This window comes from Nannobrachium achirus (assembly GCF_963921795.1).
Source record: "Nannobrachium achirus genome assembly, chromosome: 6".
NCBI classification, from domain to species: Eukaryota; Metazoa; Chordata; class Actinopteri; order Myctophiformes; family Myctophidae; genus Nannobrachium; species Nannobrachium achirus.
In genome coordinates this window covers 45060319-45081561 of record NC_137815.1, presented here as the reverse complement: position 1 = coordinate 45081561, position 21243 = coordinate 45060319, and the positions used below count along the sequence as shown (strand labels likewise).

At 43.1% G+C, this 21243-nt stretch overlaps 1 protein-coding gene across 1 annotated transcript in view; it reads right to left on the bottom strand.

Annotated features, from left to right (window-relative positions):
- Nucleotides 1-21243, bottom strand: part of cdh22 (cadherin 22) — a gene marked incomplete at both ends in the record, with an annotated part of 130372 nt that overhangs the window by 84413 nt on the left and 24716 nt on the right. Inside the window, 2 exons of the mRNA XM_080728487.1 lie at nucleotides 270-437; nucleotides 6749-6868. Coding sequence (XP_080584613.1) covers nucleotides 270-437; nucleotides 6749-6868 — 288 coding nt within the window. The remainder of the gene's footprint in view (nucleotides 1-269; nucleotides 438-6748; nucleotides 6869-21243) is intronic.

Genomic DNA, 21243 nt, shown 5'->3' with positions numbered 1-21243 from the left:
ACAAAAATATAAAGACCAAATATGGAGATACAAGGTTTCTGCCTGACAGTGATGATAGAATGATTCTCTCTGCCAGTATGGCCTGCTGAGTTGGCCACTCAGCAGGTAATCTGCCGTAATCCTTGATTGGTGTTAGTTCTGTGTGTGTGTGTGTGTGTGTGTGTGTGTGTGTGTGTGTGTGTGTGTGTGTGTGTGTGTGTGTGTGTGTGTGTGTGTGTGTGTGTGTGTGTGTGTGTGTGTGTGTGTGTGTGTGTGTGCAAGAGGCTCACTCTGTGGAAAGCGTGGCGGGTTGTCATTAACGTCAGTGATCACGATGGTCACCGTAGTGGAGCCGGAGAGACCGCCCATTTGACCCGCCATGTCCGTGGCCTTGACAACCAGCTCGTAGCGGTCCTGGGTCTCACGGTCCAGGTCTGCCACAGCTGTCAGGATTATCCCTGATGATGATGGCAGGATGGAAGAGGAGAGATGAGAGAAGAGGGAGCGGAGACGGAGACGGAGACGGAGAGAGAGGGGGGAGGGGAGAGGCGGATAGAGACGAATGAAAAGGTTAGATTTCCTGCAACTTCATAACACCCTCCCATTTTCAATATCAACTTCAGCTAAACACACTATTACTGGCACACAAGTGCAGTGCATTCCAATTCACCCCTCCCTGAGCCAATCCCGATAGACGAGATTGTGTCTTTTTTTTTTTGCAGCACCGTGCTTATACCATTATAGGGCTGAGCTGTATTAGAATGAATAATATATAGGCATCGGAATGAAGGCCTGCCTCTGCCAGAATGAAGCTTATGACAACTGCTCTACGGTGAAAGCCAAGCCCATGAGTCAGGCTGCACCTCTAGTACAAGGCAGTGGATTTGCGTAGAGAAAGGGTTCGAGCAAGAGTCACAGAGGAACGGAAATTGAGAGAGTGAGAGAGAGAGAGAGAGAGAGAGGGAGGGAGAGAGAGAGGGGATGGGAGAGGAGAGGAGAGCAGGGGCGTCACAAGGGGGGGGAAGTGGAACTGAGTTACTAGGGCCCAAGGTGGAGGGGCCTGGAATTTATGCTTTAGCTATTGAAAAGTAGCAGCTCTATTGAAAAATACAAGGTCGCGGCACTTGGTGCTGCGAGCTTGTAGATCTGCTATTTTTGAAACGTTGTGAAAATGTGTGCAAATCTTTGAATATAATTATCTATTTTTTAAGCGAACATTTGTAACTCAAATGTTGCTTGTGGGGGGTCCCTGGAACTAAATATTTTGAGATGAGGGTCCGTGGCCAAATACATGTCATTTTGGGGGTCCTTCAAACGAAAAAGTTTGAGCACCACTGACATAGAAACATAGGTTAAAAAAGTTAAAACTTTAGAAGGATTTGAAATATTCAAAGACTTGCACAAATGTTCACAATTTAAAAAAAAATAACAGATCTAATCTGCTATTTTTCAATAGTTAAAGCACAAAATAGTTAAAGCTCATGGGGGGCCCGCAGTGAATCCTTGTACCCAGGGCCCAGAATTTGGTGCGACACCCCTGGGGAGAGGTAGAGAGACAAAACAATCACAATGGCTTCTCTTAATCTGCCCAGGGAGCACATTTTAGTTGCATTTCAACAGGCTCTGTGCTGAGTTGAAAACAGGCTCTCTACTGAGTTAAGCCACACCAGTCTTACACTTCAAAGAAGGAAGGAGTTCTGCCGAGTTTGAAAGAACAATCCAATCCCCTACTTGCAGAAAAATTGGATATTTGTGAATAGATGACTGCGGTCTGGGTCACCGTGACTGACCCAGTGTGTGTTCCACAGTACCAACACTCAGGTCAGGATGCCGTGTCCAATCGCAGATGTCCTTGCTGACATTGTGACCAAAGCACAGGGGAAGAATAGACGGCATTTCAGCTCCATATTTTTGTTTAGTATTTTAGGGTGACAATATGATGGCATAATTAATCACGTACATTTTGTCGTACGACAAAAAGGAGGAATATCAATCTACAAGCTCACAGGTTGTGAGCTTGTAGATCTGGTACAAAACAAAAGTAATGTCATACTATGTATAACTTTTGTTTCTGTAGGCAATGCGAGAAAGGGCAGGTTTATTTTGTAAAGCACATTTCAGGTTTGACACACATTTTTGAACTGAAGGTTAAAATTCTCTTTCTCCCCAGAGCCAGCAGTGCTAAAAATGTCAGCACTTGCGAAGGAGTGCCTGTGTAATTCTGGCAAAGAGTGTCGATTGCTGGCAGAGACTCAGGACTAAAAATATTGTTTATGTCAAAAACACATTACTGTGGAATGGTTAAAGTCAAAGACATTAAAGGTCTTATGACATCACATTTACATTTCTTTTTTTATTCTTAGGCTTTTCTTTTTTTTTTCATGTTTCCTGACAAAAAAGTGAGTGACACACAGCAAAGGTTGGGAACGGGACTCGAACCCGTGACATGCCGTCAGGCTGCACAGAGCAACACAGAGCAGCCTTGTCCAGGACCGCCAGGCCAGCGGGCATCACGGACGACAGGATTGATGTGGATAAATGGCATTATAATATCACTGTACTCCACGTGGGAATAATACACAGTCATGCACACCAACACCCTGCCACACACTGCCACCCGCCAGCCCAGCAGCAGTGGCACAACAGAGGTTAGCCGCTTCACTGTGTGGTAATATAATATTTCTATTCTGCCCCTCTCCCGGGATTTTCCACGTCAAAATCTATTGTTGCATTTCCTGGGCTTGTGCTGCCTCTCCCTCCCCAAAGGTTTACATTGTGTTGAATACACAACTCAGTGATTCTAGTCACATTTGGCTCCAAGTAGCTCGGGGCCATGTTTGTATGCGAGTAGCCAAAAGTACATGCAGCAGCGGAGCTAAGGAGGGAGGCAAATGACATGGTCCTCTTTCATCCCCAGGAAGCCAGAGGGGATGCATTTATGATGCATCCCCCCCCCCCCCCCCTTTCTCAACACTAACCCCCTCCCTGCATTGAATAAGATTTTATTCAGCACATTTGAATGTAAAATTCCTTTAGCAGGATTTATATTCATTATATGTCTCCCATGTTGACTGCAAATGAATGTACACGTCACTGGGGAAGCCAGTGTGGATGTCAAAAACGCCAAAACTCAGGCCAAAAGCCTAGCTATTAAGGAGCTCGAAAAAAAGGTTATATATAGGAAAGAGGGAAAGAAATGAGTGAGCACGAAATGTAAATGACGATAGCTCTATTTCTTCCTCAACAGGACTTGTTCTGTGAATGCACAACCGACCATGAATGCCAGTGTTTTGCTTTTGTTCAATTCAACATTTGTTTGAAAAACTAACACAGGATCTGTGAGGTGTTATTGCCTTCATATACCATCATAACAATCCCTGAGAGAATTTTCTTTACAAAGAAAGACACCTCAATACTGTCATAAGTATAACAATCCCTGTGAGAGATGTCGTTACAAAGACACCCTGATTAACTGTTGCTCTTTGGTTTCCAGAACATTTTGAATTTTGAATGTGCAAAATATGTGTATTATTTCATAGAGGAAAACAAGCGAGAGTCTTGATTCACTTCAAGGCAAGTTGAAGAGGTTCATGGAAGAGGTTCCTTTGGGATTGATCTTGTGCTTTTGTGAGGCTTGTTCATGGTGTTATTATAGTACAGTGATGTTTAATTTCAAGGACCCCCGGTTTAGATAGATAGACCTTTATTGATCCCACAAGGGAAATTCAGTTGTCAGCTGGTACTGCAGTACCGCACTATGAAGCATAGCACAGATACAGTACAGATAAAAAGAGATACAACTAAGAATGAATAATAATAATAATAACTAGAAATGCAATTTTGGGAAATTGCAAATGTGATTTACGTCGGAAGTCCTTGGCACTCAATTTACAGACATACAGTAGCAACACTATATGTTCAGTGCAGGGGAAAAGCGGGGGTGGGTGTAAGGTAACATAGGTGGGGCGGTCTCACTTCTCGCCTGTCTTATAGAAGTGATGATTGACTACCTTCGCCTCTGGCCTCCTGAAAGGTGAATTTTCAGGGCAGTTTTGAAGGAGGCCAGCAAGTTACATGTTTTAAGGGAAATAGTCAAGGAATTCCACACTTGAGTGGCAGTGTTGTAAAAGGAGAATTTCCCATATTTGTACTATGGGTTATTGGGTTTGTATTATCAGATCGCTGTGCGCGCTCCCTCTAGTGTTGTAACCTATGTAAAGGCTGGATAGCCAAAATGTCATGTGAAGCTTGACCAATCCTCCAGCTAGCACCACTCCCTCTCCACTCTGCCAATGATCTGTGGCCTAATAATAACTAGAAATACTGTTCCTACGAAACAGTGTGGGCTCACTGCTCCCTCATTGGCTAAAGGAGAATAATCTTAGTATATAAATGAGGGAGCAGTGTTCTTGACCACCAACAAGTGCGACCTATTATTTATATCTCCCTCCCTCATTGGCTGAAGGCCCTGCCTTTGTACTGATCATTTTTTTGAGGAGAATAAACTAGACTAAAGTTTTGGTATAACATACTAGGGCATTAATGAAAACGTTGACAAGTCAACTCAGTCGACTTCATTACACAAGTTCACAGCGCCTCGCATTCACAATTTCTGCCTCTATATATTTGACAATTTGGACAATGTTTAATTTGTCATTTTAGAGGTATTAAAAAGCCCTTAAATTGGCACTTTAGAAATGTGAAGATAGATACCCTCTATACACTTAAACTTTATGTTGGTTTGTTTACAGTTGAGTGAGAAAACAATGTTTCACATTAAGTTAAATCATCTGGGGACCCCCCAAAATAATTGGGGGGTCGTGTGTGACGTGATGACGTCATCAAACGATAAAGTCGACTTCAACTCAACTTTTTGCAAGTCGAGTCGACTTGCAAAAATCACAAGTCGTTAATGCACTATAACATACTGGTCTCGCCTTTCAGCAAGCCCACAATAAGACCTCAGATCCTCATTTGATACATTGCCATTGGTCCTTAGCTTGGGACCCCAGGGAACTGTTTCAAGGACCCCTGGGGGTCCCCCGACCCCGTGTTATAGCATCCTGTCTGGATGTCTTTAGCAGTGGCCATTTCCATACTAGGGTGTCCTCAAGGATGTTTCTACACATTCTATGGTAGCACCTTTGGACCCCGCTGCTCAGAAACCCTTTTGGACAATTCCCATCCAATCTGACCTCGGGCTGGAAAACACTTTAAAAAGACAAGTGAGTCACTAGAGAGTGTCTGGAGGGGTCTCACACACACACACACACACACACGCGCACGCACACGCACGCACACACACACGCACGCGCGCGTGCGCGCACACACACACACACACACACACACACACACACACACACACACACACACACAGAGTGGAGGGGGGTCACACACACACACACACACACACAGCTGTTCTGTTTCCTCTACTCATTCTGACCTTCTCAAATCGCACCTATTACACTGTAAAAATCACAAGGATTAATTGAACCATAAGGGTCTATATTTGGTTCCATTTGTACACACGCAGAGTTCGATTAACATTGAGGACTTTACTGTGTAGGCTGTGTGTGTGTGTGTGTGTGTGTGTGTGTGTGTGTGTATGTGTGTGTGTGCGTGCATGCGTGCGTGCGTGCGTGCCGTGTGTGTGTGTGTATGTGTGTAAGTGTGTATGTGTAAGTGGAGGGGTTGCCTGGCAGGGATTGGAGGCATGGTGGGGTGGGGTGTGGGGTGCACCGGCAGGTCGTGAGACGGGGGGCTGGTCTCCCGGCTCTGCCCCGCCAAGGCAGACCCATTTATCATCCCGGCACCGGGGCCGACCGAATCAAGGCGGCAGGGACCAAAAAAAGGGATCATTAAAAGTTTAGCGCTTCTCCCAGGGGGCCATTTGCAGGCAACACCAACGCTGGGCTATGCCTGAGAGATCGAGGCTCAGGCCTTATCCCCGCCATCCGCCTCGCGAACACACAGCAGGGAATTCACCGGGTATATCTGCTGACTGGGGACGCAGTCTCTGCTAGTAGTTGACACTTTATGCATCTTGGGGGATATTCAACGCTATAACCCTCAGGAGATTTAAATGTCCTTGTGCTATTAGCATTTTTATTTGTGGAAATTAATGATGGGGTTTAAGTGTTTAATCGAGAACGCAGGGGTGATTGCCATTAAATTGCATCCAAGTATCTGCTGTTAACTAAGGTTGTATCTTAGGGCTTATTTCTTGTTTTTGATTGTCAGGTTATGCAGGAAGGTCAATCAAAAACTAAAGCAACACCTACTGTGGCAGCATGCTAATGTGCCTTGGGCACATAGCAAAAACACAAACATTGCACAAGTAATCAAACTTAACGCTTGTGGCTAGCAGGCGCGTAGCCAACGTTAAGGCGAAAAGGCCACCGCTGGCATTTCGGGGCTGGCACTTAGCTGGCATTTCATCTACCCTGAATCTCATTCCTGGATACGCCACTGGTGGCTAGTGCAAGATACACCTTGAGCAAGATTGGTTAACCCTTAATCTCTGAGTATGCCTTTGTGAATATATTAGGGGGGCTTATCTGTGACTGTGTAATGATAATTTCATGCAATTTTTTTAGCTCTGCCTAACTTGTTCCTTTTGTCTCTGCCTAGGTCTATGCCCACGGTAAATAACAAAGGAGAAAAAGACGCACATTTGAAAAGGGGAGTTGGTGTGTGAGAAAGGGACAGAGAGAGAGAGAAAGAAAGGGGGGTAGAGATATGTACGTAGAGGGAAAATCAAGCAGCTTACCTGTGTGTTTCTCCACAGAGAAGAACTTCTCCCCGTCTAAGACGCTGTACACCACCCTGGCACTGCTGCCATACGTGGGGTCGTCTGCGTCCGACGCTATGACCTTCATCACGGATGTTCCTAAATTCAAAGAGAGAGATACGGAGAAAGAGAGAGAACAAAGGCTCAGATGAAGAGAAGTTCAGAGCCAGGCCACCTGGGGAAGCCACAGACAAGCGCTGGCATCTGAAACAGTCGGGGAGAGAGAGAATAGTTTGTGTACAACAGCAAAGCAGGTGTTTGGGGACCCGCTCTGGGTTCTCCGTGTCTGTGTGTTTGCTTTGTGCGCTTGAGTACATGCATGCCTACGTGTTAGTATACGTTGGAGAGAGAGAGAGAGACAGACAAAGCGAGAGAGCGAGAGGTTATTGCATAGAGGCACTGGCATGCCAGGGAAACTGATTCATCTCTATGTACATCATTTTCCAAACAAATTTTTTTGATGTTTCAAATTACCTTGCTGCTAAACCACGCGCAGACGGTTGCTCGGCCTCTCCCAGGCACACAAGCTGTGCTCAGGAGATGAAAGGAAACCTCAAGTTATTTAACATCTCTATCTTCAAAGACTGATAAAGGTGCATGAAATCCACAACAACAAGCAATTATCACCGATTGCTGGCACTTATGGAGAGAAGGCAGTCATTTCCATAAGAACCCTCAAAATCGGGATTTGCGCAGCAACAATATTCTCTAAAGTCATTATTTCCCACTTACTGTTCCATGTTATTCGTCAGCTGTGTGCACACACACGCAGGCCTCTGGCACCCAACACACAAGCACATATTTACATTTAGTCACACGCTTTAGTTAAAGCTCAGCCTAAAGCCCGTAAAGCTTAATGGGCAACAGCTTCCTCTAACTGCTTTGGGAAAAGAACCAACCCCTGACTAGCCTTTTAGTGCCTGAGCTGTTTCCCTCCCTATAAATAAAAACACCTTACATTAAAAGGGCGGAAGGACAAAAAAAAAAAAAAAAACGAGGACGGAAAAGGCACAGAGAATCCTGGCACAGGCAGCCATGAGTCCTCAAGGACGAGGAGTCTGTCTCCATTCCCCTGGCAAAGTCCATAGGTAATTACTGACAGCTGGTGTTGTCCACCAAAGGTCACAGCTGTAGCCTCTCTCGGAGCCCTGTCATGCTACTGTCCAGGCACATAATGGCCGTATGCTAATGATGCTAATTAGCGGGAAGTGTCAAAGCGCTGTTTGTTTCCTGTCATCCATTGGAGCTCCCAAGGGGTGGGGAGGAGACGGCTAAGACAGAACAGTGGATTATCATTAAAGCCACGGGGCCATTACCACGGGCAGCCCAGATCACTATCCTGCTGCTGTCGCCAACAGCAGCCCCTTATTGCATTTCCCCTCTTTTTGCTGGAAGCTGGCTGGCCTGCATGCAAACACGGCTAGTTGGCTTGCTTCACTCTCAATCTATGCCATAGAGTCTGACTATGGCATAGAGAGTACACATGTACACAAGTGAGGCTGGCTATGATAATTAGCCACAGCACAGCAGTTGTAGTTAAGTCACACATGGTGCTATGATGTGTCGTTAAATCCAACAGTAGCAGTGTATTTCATCTCCTGCTGTACTTTACTTACATGTGTAGCTCTTAATGCATGCCCAACGTACAGTACACTAGTTTAATGCAAGTCATTATCTCACCAGAATATGCAATGGCCCATGCCTGCATATCCCTTAGAAGATCACGCATGATATGCTGCACAGTTGGAGGAAGATCAATGTGATACAGTCTTTATCATATTGAAAACAGAAAGCCATATAGAGACCATAGCCGGTTTCATTACTGGCGACAGGACAGGCCCCCTGCCTTAGCTAATTCTGTCTATACCTGGTTGTCTCCGACGCTGTGCCTCTGCGTCCAGCAAAGCCATTTCCATCCACGGGATTATTCTCTTATCTTAATTTTCCCCAGGTAACAATCAGCTTGACACTCAGCTGTTTCTGGGTCCTCGCTGGCTGCTTGGAAGAACTATATAAATGCAAATATGCTACTTTATTGTGTTTATATTAAAAGGGAAGGGGAGCAGGGAGTTTGCTGCCCCGGTCATTATTAACGCTCTGGTTCGCCTCTGTTTCATTGGGAGAAGTCATTACTATTTGGCAGCTCTCAGATCCTACTGGTGAGGGATCTCTACAGTATAGGGAAGTTACTGACTTGACAAATGTTAACGCAAACTGTATTGCAAAAAAAAAAAAGGATGGGGGAAAAAAAGAAGAAGAAAGTGTGTCTGTCTAAGTATATGTCTAATGAAGGAAAAATCTCATTATTCATTAACACATATTTCTCTCTCTAAATAAAGATAAAGAGCATGGCAAATTGTTCTTAGATGAACACAGTAGGCACGGTAGCAATTATTTAGCTGTTTGCCGTAATGGAAGCAGCAAACAAACAAACATGTTTTCCTCTGTGGCCCTTCTTTTACAACTTTTTTTGTTGTCATTATGATAATTGATCCTCCCCACACATTTGTGTTGCCACTGCTGTTGTAATGCACACTACCTACTGCAGTGGTGGGAAAAAGTACTCAAATGTTTTACTTAAAGGAGTAGTTCACCCCCCAAAATGACTTTTTTTCTATTGATTACTCATGCCATGGAGAGTAGAGTTCAATAATATTTTTAGTTTTTTGTCACATTCCTAAGACAAAAATGTTATTCGAGTAAATTTATCCCCATTGATTCCGGATAGGGACCCGTTTCGAAACGGGTCCACATCCGTAAATGTAGAAATACTCTGTTACAAGTAAAAGTCTGGAATTCAAAATGTACGAGTAAAAGTACAAAAGTATTTGCATCAAAATGTACTTAAAGTACCAAAAGTAGAAAGTACTCATTATGCAGAATGTCCAATTTGAAGTTTTCTTTTGAAAATAGCAGATCTACAAGCTCAGAATGTGACGCATCGTGATGCTTTGTAGGCTTGTAGATCAGCTATAGGGTTGAGGTGGTTAATGTATGTTTTGTAATAATAATCCAAATCTACAAAGTAATTAGTAACTAAGTTTTCAAATAGATGTAGTAGGAGTAATAAATGTAGAGGAGTAAATGGAGTAAAATGTGGAGTAATATTTGCCTCTGAGATTTAATTCAAAACAATAAAAAATCGGATCGCTGATCGGCCTCCAAAGGCAGTGCTTCCGGTTTGGGACCGGAAACGGATATGCTTTTTTGGGACAACACGTTCCTCTATAGACCATATTCACACCGCGGCCATCTTGGATCACATGACTTCCTGGGATAGCAGCCTGCATTACAAACCATTGTGAACATGGATCGATGGTCCCAAAATATGAGTTCTGTTCAACCAATTTCTTTTGACCAAATTGACAAATGGGCAGGTGACAACATCAACATCCCCAAAAGGTTTAAATAGAAGGGTATATCCACAATATTCATGGTAGTTAGGTTGCAGTGTTACTCTGTACAAAGACTTGCTACAGTATGCAGACTAGTGCTTGCTCTGCCATCATATAGTTAATATTACTGTATCGTGATTGTTGCATATTAATCAGAAACAATCTAACAACAAATAGTTAATATGATAGTGGAGCAAGCACTGCACAGATAGCAAGTCTTTGTACACAGTAAGGACTGTAAGGTTGCAACCTAACTACCATGAATATTGGGGATGTACCCTTCTATTTAATCATTTTGGGAATGTTGATGTTGTCATCTGCCCATTTGTCAATTTGGCAAAAAGAAATTGGTTGAATAGAACTCATATTTTGGGACCATCATGCCATTGTTCACAATGGTTTGTAATGTAGGCTGCTATCCCAGGAAGTCATGTGATCCAAGATGGCCACGGTGTGAATATGGTCTATGCCAATCTCTCCTCCATTCACTTCCTTGTTCGCTGCAAAGAAGGTCTCAGCAAGAACAGTCACCGATGTCATTTTAGGCTCCATGGCCATCCGCCATGACACTTTGGGTGGCGGAAGTGCCACCCAAAATAACATTAGCGTCTATGAGCACTTCGTCACTTCCGCCACCCAAAAGTGTCATGGTGGCGTCCAGGCGGCGTCCCATGGTGTGCCAACTTCCGTGTGTTGTCTGTTCCTGCCTAACCTTCCTTGGTTCGCTGCTGCAGCAATGGTGGCATGGATTAAACTGGGGATCGTGCATGATCCGTGCACAGTCGCATGCACAGTCGTGCACGATGGACACACACGCGCCCACGTTAAAAGCTAAGAAAATCGCGGTGGTCAACCACTGTACTACTGCCAACTTAGTCTGGGATCACTTCCAATTTCTGGCTTTTGGTCCGGTCAGGAGCGGATGGAGTCCGGTGTCATTTTGTAGTCAAAACGGACTACACTTTGGAACTACCAAATCAGAATCAATTTTAACCCAAAACAATTCCCCACGCACAAGGACATACTTTTAGAACCTACCCAATAGAACCCTTGATGCAGCATAGTTTTGTAACAGGCTTTCCCCCGAGAAAGCCTGGTGACACGAGGTTACTGCTCACTTACTGGTGAGGAGCCCCCATGGGAACGCCACTGTCTTACTCAAGTTCAATTCCCTGCTGACAGGTGGCGGTTTAGGTCAAAACTTTACCTGTTTTAATTGATGTTGATAACTCATGTAATAGAATTTTCTTTTGATCATTTGTGTCATTTACATAATGTATTCTCATTTCCCTTGCATGTTGTTGTTGTATTTTGTATAACTATGTTTTGTAAATTAGTTGTAATTTGTTGTCATCTCGGCACTCCTGAAAAAGAGGGCACCAGCCCTCAGTGTGTTACAGAGAACTAAATAAAGGTTGGAATGAAATGAAAAAGGTGCAGCATGGTGTGCAGGTAGGTTACTTTTTACCCCTGCTCCACCTGAGCACCCTGAATTCCACAAATTACAATATAACAAGTACCACTACCTGGCATGAAGCTACGACATGCATTCCCAACATGCATTGTGTTTAAATAACGCATTGATTGTACTATCTAACGTTATTAGTAGGCTACTCTGGTAACGGGTTCTGTACTAAGGGTATTCTAACTGCACACTAGGGAAGGGACGATATGAAACTTTCATATCGCGATTTACGATATTATCGCGATAATCAAAATCCATTCATCTGGGGCGGAACATTTGCCAAAAAATAGCAGATCTACAAGCTCACAACACGCTGCGAGCTTGTAGATCGACTATTTTTGGCAAAGGCATTTGATAGAAAGTGAAAAAAAGAATGTATATTGTAAGTACCTTTTACCAATTATAGAGGGTTTAAGTGGTACCGGATATGCAGCTCGGCAAATAAAAGGTGAATAGATCCCAGTGCATGACGGAGGACAATATCACGATAAATTAAATCTCCACAATACGATTATCGTGAGTGTTTTTTATCGATAATATTGCGTATCGTCCCATCCCTACTGCACACTGGGTATTGCATAACCATAAACCATGCATTCCAAACTTATCGTTCCCAAAATTGTTCCTGACGTGCACGGTCCGGAAGGGCACCGGTCTAGTTTACATTAATTTCTATTTATTTCATATTTTGTTTATTTTATCGACACTACCTTGAGGAAGCTCAACGTACAAGAATGTCTGCAATGTTGCGATAAGCTGTATTGTATGTGCAGGTGGAAATTAACACCTTGAACCTTGATGTATTTCTTTAAGTGTTTCACTTGGGACTCACAGTCTTTGTCCCCGTCTCTCTTGACATGGTAGCAGCAGCAGGCTGGTACTGACTCAACATTATGTCTGTGTCCAACTCTATTAGGTGATTGAAGTGGAACCCTAATTGGAAATCCAGGTCCCCTATCTCATTCCCCATAGAACCAAGCTGTTCCCTGTTAAAACAGTCCAAGCAAATTATATTCAACTGGCAATGTCATAAAAGTTGCATTAAAACGCTGAAGCTCCAATTCTGTCATTAGTGTTCTCTTCTGTTACTCTCACCTGCTTTAGTTGTCTCCCATCTCTCAGCTTTCAGTCTGGCAAGTAAGTTGCATATAACCCTCGAGGCCTCGATCAGGGCTGCTGAGCTCACCGCCATCTGCATACTGCCCAACAGGCTTAATGTAGAAGTGGATATGGCTTAGCCATTTCAATATGATTCAATAACAGGGAGAACAATGTGTTCATCGTGTTATAGTATTGAGATTGTTGGTTGTTTGCTGCCAGTTATGATTATCTATCGCTGTCATTATAAGGCCTGACCAAGAGGAGAATAAACTACTAATGGTAACAAACACAGGGTTATAAAGCACGTACTGTAGGTAACACTTAGGGCTCTATTATGATCCAGGTCTTATGCCTTAACTTCTTTGCCTTTTTTTACTATATATACATATTTTTTTTTATATTTCAAATAGCTGATCTGCAAGCTCACAACGTGCAGATGTAGATCAGCAATTGAAGTATTTAAAAATGTTTTTCAAAATAGTAAAAAAAGGCAAAGAAGTTAAGGCATAAGACCTGGATCATAATAGAGCCCTTGGACTGTTATACAGTAGTTCCTTAAAGAGGCGGTGCCATAGTTTTGTACTTTTTCTGTTTTTCATGTGTCTAGGCGGTTGACAGTACTACATTAGACCCCCTGGTGTGGTTGTTACGAGCAATTATGTATTCTCTTTCTATTTGGGTTTTTAGCTGGAGGATGCCACCTGCTGGGTCAAAAGTGCCGGTCCAAAAACACAGATACTTATTACATCACAGAATCAACCCCTCCCCTAATTACCATTCACCCAACATTGTGGGGTGTGGCTAACTTCAGCTGTGTCACCACCCACCATGACAACCACGCATACCAATGAACTGGTGGGTGTGGCCACATAAAAACATAATTTTAGCTCTTTCTGTACACTTTTTTGGAAAAAATCTTCCTCCTAGTATAATCATAATAGTAGATAATCATGTTTTATAGGGGGAAAAAATCATGGCACCCCATCTTTAAAGGATTCTGCACTAAATAACATAATAGGCTCATTTTCCTACTTATATTGATCCCAAATGACTGTCCAGTTCCCCCAGCAGATCCCAGTAGCCCTCATAGCATAGAGTGACCGCAAACAAATTGCTGAAGTAGCAATAGGCTTATGGACTACACTTTATGGTATGACGGCTGCTGGGGTCTGCTGGGGAAACTGGATGACAGGGCATTTCTGCCTAATAGACCCCATTGACAGTATTTGGGATCAATATAAGTAGGAAAATGAGCATATACTGTATGTTATTTAGTGCGGAGTTGTCCTTTAATGACTTGGAATAAGGTCACTCTTTCCAAGGTATACTTAGTTTCTTTCCAATGTTTGAGTAATGTATAATTTCCATTGATGACAGCTTAAGACAAACGCAGAATACCAATGTATTGGAATAGGAGGAAATAAAGAAATACGGATATGTAATGAAAAAAAATATTTGGGGGTCATCTCATGTGAAATAAAGTGAGGAAGATGTTCTTGTTTCCTATTTTTCTTTTTTTAGAGGGAAGGCAGTGATAGCTTTATATTGGCCCCTACCGACTTGGATTTATGCGTGAGTTCTGTTTAATGGTATCAACACAGGCGGTTGGAATGGCTTCCCTCAACATTTCTGCACTCTGGGGGAGATGGTTCAATTACCGAGAGGCGAGCCACAGGAGTGCACCACGTGCGAGACACTAGACTGACAGCTATTTAAGAGGCAGCCTCGTAAAAGAGATTTGTGCCCATCTCGACTGGCGCGGTTGCGACACTGGCTCCGGCGGAGGGGGCATAACGGCTGTGCTGGTGGCTTTCTCTCTGGCTTCCTCCCGCCTTAATCTGCAGGACTGAGTGCTCCCCGCCCGCATTATGGATCATTTAGTAACGCCATAAAAGCTGAGGTGTTTTCACATGAAAAGTTATTTCTTCACTACTTCCAGCGTGATTCATTCCTATATCGTCCACATAAATGCACAGAGGGAGAGAAGTGTGGCAGGCAGAGAGGGACAGCTTAATTTATACTCAATTGTACGATGATGTCGCTCACCATACATACATCTACAGCAGGGGTCTTCAAAGTTTTCAGGCCAGGGACCCCTTAGTCGAGAGAGAGAGATGAAGCAGAGACCTCCCACAACCCACGGATACCATATAGTTTCATCGTTCGCCAGCACAATCATCAGTGTATTTTGGGTTCATGTAAATGTTTGTTTCCAGATATTTAATCACTTGAACCGCCAATACTTAATAAACTTGACCTATCACTATGTACTTAGTCTGCTCTTTTCCTCTACAAGAAACCTCTTTGCCAAAAATAGCCGATCTACAAACTCACAACGCCTCACAGTGCGAGGCGTTGTGAGCTTGTAGATCTGCTATTTTTGGATAAAGTTCTCAGAATATGGACGCTAGGGTTCAAGTGGTTAATATAAAAAAGGAGAAAAAAATATGTTTCTATCACATAAAGATTTGGAGGACACCCTGTAGTAACTCTGAGGACCCCCTAGGGGTCCCGGACCCCCTGCTGAAGGACCCCTGATCTACAGTATAAGCTCACAATATGTCCCAATGAGCTTATAGATCAGCCATTTTCAGCGTGCGACACCATTGCATGGTGGATTATAAATCAGGCTGAAGAGAGTGAGAGACAGAGTAGAGTATAAAAGAGAGAAAAAAACTGCTGTGTCATAAAAGGCAATGGCCTGCTTGCAAAGGTCCTCTCTAAGGGATTTCTACAAGGATTTAGGCATATCTCCCACCGCTCCTGACAGAGGCCATAAATCTAAGTCTTTATCAGCCACTAGTAACTTGTGACTTTCATTAGATTGTATCATTATTTGTGTTGTAGACAATATTGTGGACCACCATGGCCTTCAAGTTGACTCCTTTAAACTGCAACTATACTGTCCAATGATTGACTCTCTCTAACAATAAAAATAAATAAATTGGTCTCTCTAAAGCTAGAAGGATACATACAGTATCCAGGGTCCATGAACCTTCCTCTGTTCATGAGAAACCACGTTTTTCCATCAAGAAACCAAAACAAACCCCCATAGCCAAGGCATAGCAGTGGTGTCCATTTTGTGGTTCCACTAAAAAATAAATAAAATAAAAAATCAGAAAATATTAATATCAATTATTTTAAGCCTAGAATCAAGCCATCCAGGCTCCTGGTGAATCATGACCATAAAACATTTGATTATATAAAACACAAAATTATTTCCACAGAATCAAGGCTTCATACTGTGGCCACATTGTGTTTTCCAGCAGAAAATATTTAGGCTATTACTAAACTTGTATTACTCAATGTCAGTTGCACAAACACAGAGTTGATTATTTATTTTGCTGGGGAGAAACTTCAAAGTGTTACCTTCAAAATGAGACCATGCCCATGCATTTATTCCAAAGGGTTCAAGAACAGCAATCAATTTACTTTGAGTCTGCTGTTTATAAGCGTTTTTGCATATTATACAGGATTGTTAACAGGGTGATTTGTTCAAAATTCCACTGTTGAACCCACTTTATGGTAAGCACCCTGTTGTCAACAGATACTCAGCTGGAATCCACACACGGGACTGTAAAGGCAAATTGTAGTTGACATTCACTTCACTTGACAGTAAATATCTGTACGCAAGTTACTATGAAAACCTCCACCGGCTGTCTGTCCCTCCGTCAGTCACTCCGTCTGTCCGTCACGTGATGTCACGTGACGTCACGTCACGTCACACTTTTGGCCCTACTCTTATCTCCAGCACTGTTGCCCCTCCATGCCAAACTTTACACACACACTCCTTGGCTGGCAAACCACAACCTCTGCCCCTGATTTCTCACTGTCCCTCTTCTAGTGCCACCATGAGGTTGTTTTTTGCAGACAACATACATGCGACCTGGCGGTTGCTTATCTCCCGATTGGGGAGTCTTACTGGTAATACTAAGTATACTAATAATAAGTGTATTAATATACTTGCTGATTTATATTCCGTGGGAGCCGCCTCTATCAAAGAGTCACCACGTTACAGTAACTTCAAGAAAAAGGCCTTACATAATCAACAGTCCATCTTCAACTCCCTGGTGGTGACACATGCATCTTCTGTGCCTGTGTGCAACCCGCATGGGTCTCGGATGTGTCACAATCAATTATGTCCGACACCCTTGTCGAGTGCATAACTGTAGATGTTCCTGGTCACATAAATAGAGGTGGTTGGCAGCATGTATTGATTGTATGATGCACCTGACTAGTCACATTTCCCTCTCCTGTGATCCTGCTGCTCCAGATGTCTAACCTATGGTTAGTACTGCATGACAGGCTGTCCAAATGGTGACTTTGGCAATTTACAGCATCCTGTGCAGTCACTCTGAGAGAGCTCTGGATGCAATACCTCTCACGGAGAAATGGCAAAATGGGAGAAACAAGCTCGCAAAAGTTAAGAAGAGAAGGGAGGAGAGAGACTAGAGAAAGGTAAATTAAACAAAGACAGAAAGAAATACAGACAGACAGACAGACAGACAGAAAGTAGAAAAAATTATAATGATTTGTTCTCATCATGTTGACTAGATTTGTATTGTCTAAATTACATTCATGCATGAGGCTGTCTCCTTTAAATCATCTTATAAAGACATGGACCTGTTTAAACTACCTGGTTCAAGGCATGAAGTGCATGGAGCAAGTGCAAGTCGTGTCCAACTAACAGATTCGCTTGTTTAATGGCACATAATCTGGGCGCAAAGGGGTCGTATTTAGTTTCTTAATTAATCATGGGTGTGTTTTGGCTGTAACATGGATGAAACCAACCACATCATTGTCTCCCATTCCCTTTAGCCAGGTGCACCTCCTGCACCTTGCACAATGCTATTTAAATGACGGATTCAGCACGTTAGATGGAGACGCAAACACTTTTCTGCTATGGAAATGGGCGCCGCTGCTCATGCACAAAGTGAAAGCCGTCTATGGGAGCAGCATGAATCCACCAAAGATGAGATGAATCAGACGTGGGAGGAGACAGGGGCGTCACAAGGGGGGGAAGAGTGGGACTGAGTTACCAGGGCCCAAGGTGGAGGGGACTATTTTATACTTTAGCTATTGAAAAATAGCAGATCTACAAGCTCACAGCGTGGCACCGAGTGCCGCACTGCGAGCTTGTAGAGCTGCTATTTTTGAAAAGTCGTGAAAATACATGCAAATCTTTGAATATATGTATTTTTTATGCAAACATTTGTAACTCAAATGTTGCTTCTGGGGGGTCCCTGGAACTAAATATTTTGAGATGGGGGTCCGTGGCCAAATACATGTAATTTTGGGGGTCCTTCACAATTAAAAAGTTGTACCACTGACATAGAAACATAGATAAAAAGGTTTTCAAAAGTTTTGATTTTTCAAAAATAGCAGATCCAAACGCTCACAGCACGGCACTCGGTGCCGCGCTGTGTATATCTGCTGTTTTTCAATAGTTAAATCATAAAATAACGCAGTGAATCCTTGTACCCAGGGCCCAGAATTTGGTGCGACACCCCTGGGAGGAGGTAGCGGTGAGCGAGCGTGTCCTCATCTTCTGACGTCACCAGAATGGCTGCGCCATGCAGAAAGTGACACAATGAGATGGGGGAAACAAAGGCTCTCTGCTCAACAAAAACATAAAGTGGAAACAGGAGGTGGACCACGGCTATGCTGTGAATATTAAAGGATTGCAGTTCAGATGCGTTCACTAAGTCCTGTAATGTGTCAGAATGTAGACATAATTTATGCTCAGCTTACAGTACAGCATGGCAATTCATTATAGTCACAAGTTAAGGGCCGTCCACACCAAATAATTATAATGATTATGTAACCACTGCCTTTGTCGGAGCCTCGACATGGATATTTATGACTGGTCCACACCATGAATGATAAAGAACTGCAATGGAAACACGCTGTAAGCTTTTTTGCATTTTTATTATGAATGTATGTGACTTATGATTTTATTTCATGATCAATAAAGACATCAATCAAACAGACAGTGGTAACTATAACGATGTCAGCGTCCACTGATGAACGATAACATTCTGTAAACATGTTGAGCGCGAGTGATGTGTTGAACGTGACACCCCGTGAATTCGGATGGATTTTGATTGGCTGTCAGTGTTTATTGTTCATCATCAGCCAACGATAGCGTTCGCCACCGTCGTTGTTAAAGTTGTGGTGTGGACTCTGTTATTCAATTGAGATTGAATATGATGATGAATGATAAAATAAAATATTTATAGTTATCGTTATAGTTATTGTTCTTGGGTGTGGATGGCCCTTAATGCTGTATGCGCCACTGCACAGAGGCAAATGAAGAAAACCAGACGGGCCTATGTTCACAAAATTCTTTAAAGATGAGAGTTCCTTGAACAGATTTCATGGTCGAATGGACTTTGAACATGTTTTCCATCAGCAATAAAGTGTACTTATTGAAATAAACACCCCGCCTCTCTATCTCTCCTCCTCCGCTAGAAGACACACACCAGCAGCTACCTTTTAACTGTTATCTTATTCTCACGATGAGACTCACAGCAATTTCATCTGCAATGTTGAACGTGAGTAATGTGTTGAATGTTACTTACGCCCTGTACATTTGGATGAGTTTTGATTATAAGCAGAATGTGTTGTGTGAGACGTGAATCGTGCATGCTTTAAATTGCGGGTACATTTACTGAGAATGGGGGTGTTAAAACCATAACTACGTTGGTTGTAAACTGTAATGACACTTGCGCTGCTGCATGCCATTTTGCGCTTGGTGGAAGATAGGATACGTTCTGAACGAGGGTCAGTTTATCGCGCAAAATTCTGCAGATGCAGCATTCTCAGGGAAAACTGTTTTGAAAATGTGGGTCATGTGATAAAATCAATGCTTTTAATAGCTTTTCACGGTGCATTCCCTTTACTGCTACATCTGCAGAGTGGATGTGGTCTGTTTTTTTCCCCCACAAACTGTGTGCTTCCTATATGTATTCTACATGTCATTCTGACTTTCAGTCAATGATAATAACCTTGATAATGCTAAATATTCTCTACATAATAGATCTCTAAATCTCTACAGTACCTCATTGATTCCTTGTAGCGTTCTCCATGTTTGTTTCATTTGCGTACAGGCAGTTTTACAATGATATTTGTAATCAATCCAATTTTCCAAGAGTAAAGTCAAGTATTGATGAAAAAGCACATGAATAAAAACATTTTAAACAATAATAATACCAGTAAGACTCCCTAATCGGGAGATAAGCGACCGTTGGTCGCTTATCTCCACAAATATAACCGACGAATCTCACTAAGTCTGACCTCACAAGCCCCATATTTGGACACGAACAACATATAACTCCATATATAGAGACATAGCTGCTGACATCAGTATGACATCACACTGCTGACATCAGTATGACATCACACCGTACACAAATGACCCTTATATAAGACCGGCATTATCTACCGACAGATTAGATGCAAGCAGGATCTCGACTCTGACACAACTCATCGGCTCAGATTAGTGATAAGACCACGGGATTGTGGCTTCTTTTACATATTTTTGGGGGCTTTTTCTGTCAGTGTAAGAGACAGGAAACAGGGAAAGTGAGACAGGGAGTGACATGCAGAAAATGTCCGCCGGGCTAGGGAAGAGAACCCAAGGTAAATAAGAGGTAAAGACAGCCACGCCCCTTTCGCTATCTTGCAGTTCCAACCGGCAGATTCGTCGCACCATGGGTGCCAAACTGCAGCCGGAAGTTCGGTGGAAGACTGTGGAGCAGCCTCCCAGCAGCTCACATGTACATGAACAAACACTATTTATGAAAAAGTGAGACCTTTATAACATACTCAGCTCAGGAAAATAAAAGAAGGCATGTCACTCATTTTTTTGTGCTGTGTGGATTTTCGATGTGTGCTCTGTGTCATTTTATAGCACTACCTAAAGAGCAAAAAGTATGTTTCTAAACGTGCCAAGTATCGCGAGACTATCCACCGTTTCCTGTCTGGGAACCAAATCTCGTGAGACTTCGGAGACAGAAACGATTATTATTTACTGTTATTATTATTATTTCATTATGTACTGTGCACATCGAAAAGCAAGTGATTGTAAAAATACCTTTGATATGTCTTCTTTTATATTCCTGAACAGATTATATGACAAAGGTCTCAGTCGTTCATAAATAGTTTTTGTTCCAGGTTTGTTCATGAGCTGATCAAGCCGGCTCCATTCACTGACGCGACCGTGGTTTTCCCAACGACCCTGAGCGCAACGGTGGGGGCGGGGGAGTGTGGGAAGGCTATTGCCCATCGGCCCCCACCGTTGCGCTCAGGGTCATTGGGAAAACTGCGGTGGCTTCGCTGACATGTATTTTATCGCACTTCCGGTGCGAGTTCTGGCACCCATGGTGAGCTTCATAGCCAGACATGGCAGATGCCAGGTGGTCACGTGTTTCCATTCCTTCTTAAATAACTTCCTTGAGAGAACCCAGGATTTGCTGTCAGACAGAAAAGCCTACTCGGTACTCTCCTTAACC